Genomic DNA, 10,600 nt, shown 5'->3' on the forward strand with positions numbered 1-10,600 from the left:
AATCTGTGATCAAATAAATACTTGTGGTTTATTTAGTCTAATGCTTGTTTTGCCCAGTAGATAATAAACTTTGAGGACAGGGCTGAGGCTATTCTGTTCACTACTGGAACAGGGTCCCCCTCATAACTGGTAGTCAACAAATCTTCAATCAGAAGCAATCTCACTTATGATAGTCACTTTTCCAATAACTAATAAACAACAATGATACCATTTCTGTTACTACAGAAATAAAAGGATTAAATTTATCACAGGAAAAAATAGCCAGAAAGAGTATGGTCAGGTGAGTAGACTGGCCAACTAGCCATGACACGAGACTCATGAATCGACCAGAGCAGAAGTGGATGCCAGAGGAATTATGAACCTCTAAGGGCTATTCTAGAGAAAAGCAGGTAGGAAGGCTAGATGGGGCCACTGACACTAAATAAAGATTAATTCATTCCACTATTCCTGGGATAAAGAACAAAATCCTTCACATGGCCCTGTGAGGCCTGGGTCTCCTGACATGTCTGGCCACATCTCCAGCTTACTCCCTGTGCTCCATCCCACCAGTCTTCTTTTTGTTGTCCAGAAAGTGTCACAGTGCCTCCTGCCACAGAGCCTTTGCACATACTAATCCCTCTGCCTGGCATGTTCTTCCCATATACTTCTACCCACTCCCAACCTGGTTCTCTTCCTAGTAACTCTTGCACATAGTTTAGGTCTCACCTCAAACATCACCTCCTCACGGAAGCCATCCCTGACCCTCCAGACCAGATCAAGACCAATATTAAATATCCTTATAGCCCTTTGATTTTTCCTTCACAGTCTTTATCACAACAAGGAATTATATTATTTCATAGTATGATTAATGTTATTTTTCCCCACTGGGCTATAAATGCCCCACAGAGCAAGGGCTTCAAAAATACTGTTGACTGACTGACTGAATGAATGAATGAATATATTTATCAACCCATATTGTTGTATGCCAGGCACGGTGGTCTCCAATGTAAAGGATAAAAACGTGAGGTTGACATAGTCCTGGAACTCAAGAAGATTACTATTCAGTACAGTCTAGAAAATAAAAAGAAGACAACAAGTGATAAAAAACATAATGGGCTCCCAAGAAAATCCAGAGGGAGCCCAAAGCTTCATCATAAGCAACAAGGCCTGGACTGGATAGACCACCAAGCTCTCTATCACAGATCCATACTTCTTTGATTTTCTGGCCAGAGGCACTCTAATGGAGTCAAAGATGATCTGAGGTTTTGAGCTGGGAGGTTAGGAAAGTGGGGAATCTCATTAGCTGCAAGGAGGAAGCAGGAGCCTAACAGGTACTTACTGATTGTTCTGGGAAATGATCCCTGCTTTCTGGTTCTAGGCACCCATACTTAATTCTCTCTACCTGACTTATTTCAGAAGAGCTCTCTGGAGCCTGGCTGTAACTCAATTGGCATCACTGAGTCTCTGTCACTTAGTGTCTGCCACTCACAGACGATCCATTCTTGCTTCAATGTGCTAAGCTTCAGCAACAAGTAAGAGAAGATGAATCCACAATGGGGGGGTGGGGTGGGAAGTATAAACTTCAGGTTTACAAAACATCTGAGAACCTGCTGTGTGCCAGGTACTGTGCTAGAAATAAATATTGGGTCTAAAGGGACGCCTGGGTGGCTCAGTCGGTTGCATGTCCAACTTCGGCTCAGGTCACAATCTCACAGTTTGTGAGTTCGAGCCCCGTGTCGGGCTCTGTGCTGACAGCTCAGAGCCTGGAGCCTGCTTCGGATTCTGTGTCTCCCTCTCTCTCTGCCCCTAACCCACTTGCATTGTCGCTGTCTCTCCCAAAAATAAAAATAAACATTAAAAAAAGTATATTGGGTCTAAAATATGCACTATGTACTTTGACAGTTCAGTCCTGGCTCAGCTGCCTGCTACTCCAGGGTATTGCCAAAGCCAGGCTATAACATTCCTGAACTGGGTCATATCCTCTTCCTTAAAAGGAGAGTGGTAGACTAAAGAAAATTTTAAGATAAATCTGGGCCTAGTGGAGACTATATTCCTCATGTAAAGTAAAATTTTGTGAATTTTGTGTTGAAAAATAATTACTCCTAAATTTGTCTATTCCCTACCATCTTGAGAACGTACTCATACAAATTAAGTTGAAAAGAAAAAATACAAGTCCCCAGAGAAAAACTTACCTCGGCTATAGAGTGGGCTGCTGCTCAGCGGGGGTGGGACAGCAGGGTTGGGTTTCTGTGCCTTGGGCTGCACTATGATTTGGTAGCCCTGCATGAGACGCTGGCAGATGAACTCTTCAAACACCTGCTGGGCCGTCATCTGCACACCTTCCTCATCCCTCCTGAGAAAACAGACGGTTGTTCACATGGGTGTGCTTGGCCCAGGTCAGAGTGACACTCAGAGTCTATACTCCCATCCTCTGTTTTTGCTTTGACCCCACAAGCCAGCCCTGATAACCATTGTATGGTGGTTCATAAAACTATCAATCTATAAACCAGTTTTGGGAGAAATGATCAGTTGAAAAGAGGCAGAAGAAGAAGGCAAATAAAAGCTAATAGCCAATCTTAGAAAAGAAGATGAGGGATGCCCGGGTGGCTCAGTCAGTAGAGCGTTCAACTTTTGATTTTGGTTCTGGTCATGATCTCAGGGCTGTAGGTGATCTCAGGCGCCTGGATGGTTTAGTCAGTTAAGCCTCCGACTCTTGATTTTGGCTCAGGTCATGATCCCACAGTCGTGAGATCGAGCCCCATGTCGGGCTCTATGCTGACAGCATGGAGCCTGCTTGGGATTCTCTCTCTCTCTCCCCCTCTCTCTCTGCCCCTCCCCTGCTTGTGCACATACTTTCTCTCAAAATAAATAAACATTTTTTTTAATTAAAAAAAAATTTATCTTTCTCTCCCTCTGCCCCTCTCTCCAGCTAGTGCACTCTCTAAAACTTTAAAAAAAATGTTTTTAATTAAAAAAATTTTTTTAAAAGAGATTTAGTGTGTCTAGAACAAATGCAATAGAAAAATATGAGAAAGGATCAACGAGGACAAATGGCTAAAGGAGGCATGTCAATGGAACTCTAAAAAAAAAATTGACAATTCTTGCTTCAATAAAATTCTCTAAACAGAAAAGGAAGACACAGGCTTAAAAATGCAGTGTTTTGATGCATACCCCAAACCCTCCTCTGACACCGACCTGTCGATGTCTGCTTCTGGGAGGAGATCATAACAGCCCTCCGTGTAGTCGTTCTGCAGGCCCTGGCGGTCAGGGAAGTAGTCGGTGGTGAGGGGGAGACACGCCGGAGTAGTGAGAGACTTCCAGTCCACTCCAACTGTGCAACAGAAGCCTGGCACTACAGGGGGAGCAGACAGTGTCAGAACTGCCTCGTGTAACAGGGGAGAAAGGTACGTGTGGTCACCAGGGCAGGTGTGGGACATGGGTGGGGTGGGAGAGAGGAGTGAAAGGTGACAAAATTGCCAGGAAAGGGATGGAAAAGAAGAAAAGGGGTGGGGGAGGGAGGAAGAGAGAAACAGAGTTTGTTAGATAATGCAGTGCAAGTGCTTATCCAATCCCATCATGCAAATGGGATTCACAGCTGATATTTTTCATTTTTTGCCGATCTTCAGCTAACAGCCACAATGCCAGTGAGGTTACTGCAGGGTAGCACAGGCAGTGTTATGCATCGAAGCAAATCAACATTCCAAGAGCAGAAAACAGGCTCAAGCCAGAGCCTCTCTGGAGGACTGCAGAGTGGCCGGTGGGGAAAGAAGAGCTCAGCCAGGTTTTGGAGCAATCAGCACATGGTAGCAGAATTCAGGAATACTTTCAGAATTGCAAAAATAGGTCACAGATCCAAAAGGGTAGGAGGAGAAATCAAAGAAGGGTGTCTGGGAAAGTTACAAGGCCATAACGTCAAGAGACAGACTTTAACAATCTAGAAATGAAAGCTGCAATCAGCAGAGTGGGCCCAATCACATGGATCTGTCCTGAATCGCCTGCTCTTTGGTTAAAGCAGGGTTTCTCCACCTTGGCACTACTGACATTTTAGACTGGAAAATTCTTTGTCTTGGGGGGCTGTCCTTTGTATTTTAGGATTTGAACAGCATCCCTGGACTCTACTTACTAGATGCCAGTGGCATCTCCTGGTTGTAAAAACCAAAAACGTCTGCAGATGTTGCCACATGTACCCCCAGGGAGCAAAATCATCCGCAGTTGAGAATCACTGACTTAAGGTAATAGGGAAGTTATCTCTTTAAGTAATTTAAGCAAATATTATTTTTCAAATCTTTATACAAGGGAGCAATCTGAAGCAAAAACACTCCATGACTTTGCCTCTGAGTATCAAGCAAGGGACACCTTAAACACCTTATCTTTGGGGTGCCAGGATGGCTCAGTTGGTTACGCATCCGACTCTGGATTTCGGCTCAAGTCATGATCTCACGGTTGTGAGACTGAGCCCCACGTTGGGCTCCGTGCTGAGTGTGTAACCTGCTTGGGATTCTCTGTCTCCATCTCTCTCTGACCCTCCGCAGCTCACACTCGCATGAACATGTGCGCGCTCCCTCTCTAACAGTAAGTAAATAAATCAATAAATAGCACCTTATCTTTTGCATAGTGCTAATGCAGCTTACATTGTGATTCACCTCTGTCTCATTCACCCTATCTCATCAGCTGACACATGGCCTCCTCAGAGCAGGTACTGCGACATCACTGACCCCTTTAAACACCTGGCCAAGCCGAACCTCCCAGAAGTTACTCAATCAGAAGCCTCTCTGCTTAGGGATCTTTCCACCACATAGTGACACACACACACTACCCAATATGACAGGGTCCCACTGAACCTAAAGGACAAGAAGAGGACCCGACACATAGTGGGAAACACGCCCCATGTAGCACCACTGCCTTAGGAAATTGCAACAAAACTAACTCCCTGATCTACACAGGTCTAGGGTATTTTATTTGTTTATTTGTTTGTTTGAATTCTATTTTAGTGTGGTAAGCACACTTAACATGAGAGCTACTCTTGGCAAAATTTTAAGAGTACAACACAGGAATGCTAACTTGGGCACAGTGTTGTGCAGCAGATCTCTAGAATTTATTCATCATGCATAACTGGAATGTTATATCCACTGATTAGCAACTCCTCACTTCCACCTCCCCTCAAGCCCCTGGCAACCACCATTCTACTCTCTGATTCTGTGAGTTTGACTATACACAGGCCTTGATAACTCATTAACACTTCAAGAATTAAAAAATCACAATCCAAAAGAACCTAACTGATCACCCCAATTTCCCAATATGGCAGATGAAGGAGTAAGCTTGTTCCTAGTTCCCAGTTAGAACCAGGAGCAGAAGGAAGACACCCAATCAAAACTACAGTAGGAAGCCAGAAGCAGAAGACAGTTGAATATGCTGTCTTAGATCGTTCTAGCTCTCATTAGCTTCCTGACCCTCTGGATCACAAACATCCTTCAGAAATGTTTTCTGCTGGGCACACACCAAGATACAAACACTCAAATGTCTGGTCCAAAATCCCATGGTGAGAAAAGTTCCTGATTCTTAGTTTAATGATGTTTTTTCCTTGGGCAAACAGTGTGGCCTCTTTTCTAACTCCAATATCTTTACGCCCTATAGAGAAGGACTCTGAAGAGGGCCCACAACAGAACCGTTGAATTAGCAACGATAAACATGGATTCCAAAATCCAGTGCTAGGGTTGTACAGAAAAAACAGGCTCATCTATTCATTGTTGGCAGCATTCTGGAAAATAATCATCCTGCCAACCATACTTTGGGGAAAATATATTCCAGGATGTGAACTGAAAGAAAAGATATACCCACTGCACCATGTACTATACCTGTATTCAATAGTATTGCTAAAAAACTAGAAACCACCCAAAATGACCCCCAATAATAAATGATTTTTCAAACTGGGATGTAATGTGTTTGATACATGTGCTAAGTCACTAAAAATGACTAGCGGGGGGACACGTGGTTGCTCAGTGGGTTAAGCATCCAACTCTTGGTTTCAGCTCAGGTCATGATCTCGAGGTTCCTGGGTTTGACCCCCCACATTGGGCTCTGTGCTGGCAGTGTGGAGCCTGCTTGGGATTCTCCCTCCCTCTCTTTCTGCCCTTCCCCGACGTGTGCACACATGTGCACATTCATGCTCACTCTCTCTCAAAATAAAACATTAAAAAAAGTGACTAAGGGCTCTTGGGTGACTCAGTTGGTTAAGCATCCGACTCCTGATTTCAGCTCAGGTCATGATCTCATAGTTGTGAGATCAAGCCCCACATCAGGCTCCACACTGGATGTGGAGCCTGCTTAAGATTCTCTTTCTCCCTCTCTCTCCCCTTCCAATGCATGAGTGTGTTTTCTCTCTCTCTCTCTCTCTCTCTCACAAAAAAAAAAAAAAAAAAAAAAAAAAAAAAAAAAAAGAGGGTGCCTAGGTGGCTCAGTCAGTTAAGTATCCAACTTGGGCTCAGACCTTGATCTTGTGGTTCATGAGTTCAAGCCCTTGCGTCAGGCTCTGTGCTGACAGCTCAGAGCCTGGAGCCTGCTTCAGATTCTGTGTCTCCTCTCTCGCTGCCCCTCCCCCACTCATGCTTGGTCTGTGTCTCTCAAAAATAAACATTAAAAATTTTTTTAAATAATAGAAAAAGAAAAAAATGACTAATATGAGGAATCAGAAGAAGTAGTAAAAGGATTATTTAGTTAATTATAAGTGGGAAGAAAGATTCAGTGATGTATATCTACTGGTCACAGCTAAGTAAAATAAAGTCTACCAGGTGGTAGGATTTTTTTTTTTTTTTTTTCATTCTGCTATTATAGATATTTAGATGTGCTCTTCCTGCAGATATTTCAACAGATAAAGATGATTTTAAAAAAAATGCAACCCAGTCAAACAATTTCAACTACAAGTATGTAAACAGTTCTAGTCCCTCTTATTCCTTTGTTCCCCAGAGCCATCACAAGGCCTTTAAGGGCTAAGGCCAGTTCTGAATTGGCGTAAGGACCTCATGGGAATTCCATTACCCTTCCCACGTGCTGCCGAATCACATTCCAGAAGAGGTTATTTGGCCACTCCCCTCTTCACTTTCCACTGGAGAGGCTGAAAATTTTTCCTTTACCACATTGCCTTCTGGTACCCAGAGATGTGTGGACTTCCCACAGAGCTCCCCTTTGCTTCCTCATGCTCTGACCACCCCTGCCCTGACCCCACCCCAGTCAGCTGCTCCCTCTTACTTGGATCTGGAGAGGTAGAAACACTGTCCTCTAGAGAATCCTTGTTTTGGGTCCTAGGATTCATACCTATGGAAAGATGAAAATAGCTTAATGAGGCTCATTCTATAAAATAAAGAAATAAATGAAAGTACTGGCCAGTTATGGTTGAAAAAGCCCAAAATCATAGCTAAAAATAAAAATGTGAACCAAGTACAAATTCTGTGAATATTTCAAACAACACAAAAGAATCAATCAAAGAAAAATGAGCAATCTATAACTTGGGAATGATCCAGAACATTACTCTGAGGTTATCAATACCATTCTTTGCCCAATGAGACCATTAGCATTGGCTTACATGCACACGTGCACACACACACATACTAGCAAAAAGCAATCCACCATTTATTTTAAGAAAATGGCTATATTTCAAAGTCACTTCAACTAATTGGATAAATCTTTAGCAAAAACAAAATGACCTATTTAAAGTTTATTTCACTTATCAGTCATCATTATCTGGAATTTCCTTCTCCAAATCATAGCTTTCTGGAATATGACCTAAGACATATTAAAACTCACCACTTTAAGAGAAAAACAATGATTTTCCCTATAAGTGTCTGAAAGAAAAAACAGAAAGATCTTTGAAATGCAACTTATTGCCTGAAAAGTAACAGAACTAATTTTAAAGTACATATCAATATTTATTTTTTTATGTTTATTTATTTTTGAGAGAGAGAGAGCGAAAGACAGACAGAGTGTGAGCAGGGGAGGGACAGAGCAAGAGGGGAATAAAGAATCCGAAGCAGGCTCCAGGCTCTGAGCTGTCAGCACAGAGCTTGACACAGGGCTCAAACTCACGAGCCTCGAGATCATGACCTGAGCCAAAGTGGGACGCTTAACCGACTGAGCCACCCACATGCCCCAAAGTACATATCAATGTTTAAAGGTCCCTTTCTAGACACATATACTTACTAGAAAATTATGGTACTATGAAAAAGATTGGGAAAATCCTCACCAACCTGTCAACAGTGGCTACCTCCAAGGAGAAAGCTGGGGGAGGTGACAGGAGGTAAACCAGAACTTACAGTTTTTATTCTAGATACTTTTGTGTCATCTGAATCTTTTATAACAAGAATAAATACGTATAAGTCCCTCATGGAGTCTTTGAAAGGACAAGCCACAACATGAGAGAAAACATCTGCAAATCACCTATCTAGCAAAGGATTTGTAGCCAGATTACATAAACAGCCCTCAAAACTCAAGAACAAGAGCACAACTTAATGAGAAATAGGGGAAAAGATTTGAACATTTCACTGAACACATACAGAAACCAAATAAGCACATGAAAAGATGCTCAACTTCCTCAACCATTAGGGAAATGGCAAGTTAAAAGTACAGATACCTCTACAGACCTCTTGGAATGGCTAAAATGACAAGTCATGCCAAGTGTGAACAAGATGTGGAACAATGGAAACCCTTATTCATTGATGGTAGGAATGCAGAATGGTGCACGGCTTTGGAAAACAGTTTAAAAAAAACAGTAACTTTTTTTTTTAACGGTTTATTATTTTTGAGAGACAAAGAGCATGAGCAGGGGAGGGGCAGAAAGAGAGGGAGACACAGAATCTGAAGCAGGTTCCAGGCTCTGAGCTGTCAGCACGGCAGCTTCTTTAAAAGTTAAACAGGGGCGCCTGGGTGGCTCAGTCGGTCAAGCGGCCGACTTCGGCTCAGGTCATGATCTCGCCATCAGTGAGTTCAAGCCCCACATCGGGCTCTGTGCTGACAGCTCGGAGCCTGAAGCCTGTTTCAGATTCTGTGTCTCCCTCTCTCTGACTCTCCCCCATTCATGCTCTGTCTCAAAAATAAATAAACGTTAAAAAAAAAAAAGTTAAAAAAAAAAAGTTAAACAGATAGGGGTGCCTGGTTGGCTCAGTCAGAAGAGCATGTGATTCTTGATCAGGTTAAGGTTGGTTAAGCAGCCAACTTCAGCTCGGGTCATGATCTCATGGTTCCTGAGGTCAAGTCCTGCGTTGGGCTCTGTGCTGACAGCTCAGAGCCTGAAGCCTGCTTTGGATTCTGTGTCTCCTCTCTCTCTGTCCCTCCCCTGCTCACACACTCTCTCTCTCAAAATAAATAACCATTAAAAAAATTTTTTTAATAAATATGTAAAAATAAAAGTTAAACAGATATTTTACCATTTGACCCAGCAATTCCATGCCTACGAACTTACTCAAGAGAAATAAAAAAAAACTGTTATGTAAATGTTTATGGTAGCTTTATTCATAGTTCCCCAAACCTGGAAACTGTCCAAATATTTTGCAAATGAAGGGATAAACAAACTAATATATTCATATGATGGAATGCAACTCAACAATAAAAAGTAATGAACATTCAACAACTTGGATGAATCTCAAATGAATTATATGCTGAATAAAAGAAGCCAGACTCAAAAAGCTACATACTGTATGATTCCATGTGCGTGACATGCTGGGACAAGACAAAACTAAAGGGAGAGAGAACAGATCATCGGTTGCCAGGGGACAGGGGTGTGGCTGAGTACAAAGGGGCCACCCAAAAGAATGTGGGGTGAAATGGAAATGTTCTGTATCTTGATGTGTTGGTGGTTATATGACTGCATGCATTTGTCAAAACTCACAGAACTGTACACTAAAAACAGTGAATTTTACTGTATGTAAATTTTTAAATTAATAAATTTTTAAGAATTTAAAAAGAGATATCACATGGCCAAACAATTTTAGAACTTCGTTTTTGGAACTGCCTTCAGTAGATTTTTTTTTTTATTACCATTCATCATAATAAGATACAACTGGTTTATTAAGTCAAATAAGCATAGTGTTTCATTTTATTCAAACCCCTACTATGAGGCAGATATGAAGAAGGTACTATTCCCCTTCTACAAATGAACTAAAGCTCAGAGAGGGGAAGTAACTTACTGAAGATCACACAGTAAGTAGGTGAAACCAGCATTTAGACTCTGCTCAACTCTACAGACGTCTTATTTCCTGACTCTCCATCTGGGGCACCAGTTTTCAGCTATTGAAAATGTTATTTCTTCTTTGTCAACAGTCAAAAGCCATTTGGAGCTAAATTTTCTGAAAAAGCTATCCTGGCTGACAACATCCATTTTCATGCAAACACAAAGCGAACTATTAAGAAGCAACGAAGTGGATTTTCTTGTTTAGCCTGAGAACTGGTATGAAGGCAATTACAAAATCAGAATTCTCAAAGCATTCTGAGCAATAGGAAATTATTAAATACATTACCTCACAAGTTGAGATGCTAAATTTGGTCATTAGAGAATCTTTTCTTTCTTTTTTCTTTCTTTCTTTCTTTCTTTCTTTCTTTCTTTCTTTCTTTCTTTCTTTCTTTCTTTCTTTCT

The 10,600-nt window shown here is 41.9% G+C and overlaps 1 protein-coding gene across 13 annotated transcripts in view; it reads right to left on the reverse strand.

Moving 5' to 3' along the window:
• The window catches only part of DEPDC5 (DEP domain containing 5, GATOR1 subcomplex subunit), a 126,986-nt gene that overhangs the window by 49,856 nt on the left and 66,530 nt on the right, over positions 1–10,600 (reverse strand). For 8 of the 13 annotated variants that reach the window (XR_005787036.1, XM_040463991.1, XM_040463997.1 and 5 more), the window contains 3 exons: positions 7,225–7,290; positions 3,175–3,358; positions 2,172–2,332 (listed from right to left, as the gene is read on the reverse strand). Coding sequence is in view for 10 of the 13 variants with exons in the window: in XM_040463991.1 (XP_040319925.1) it covers positions 2,172–2,332; positions 3,175–3,358; positions 7,225–7,290 (411 nt within the window). In the remaining 3 variants the exon portion in view is untranslated. Of the gene's footprint in view, positions 1–2,171; positions 2,333–3,174; positions 3,359–7,224; positions 7,291–10,600 lie in introns of those variants that run through there. The other 5 variants (XM_040463996.1, XM_040463994.1, XM_040463992.1 and 2 more) reach the window with 3 other exon arrangements.

Source organism: Herpailurus yagouaroundi, unplaced genomic scaffold (assembly GCF_014898765.1).
Source record: "Herpailurus yagouaroundi ecotype Mexico unplaced genomic scaffold, PumYag 428, whole genome shotgun sequence".
NCBI lineage: Eukaryota > Metazoa > Chordata > Mammalia > Carnivora > Felidae > Herpailurus > Herpailurus yagouaroundi.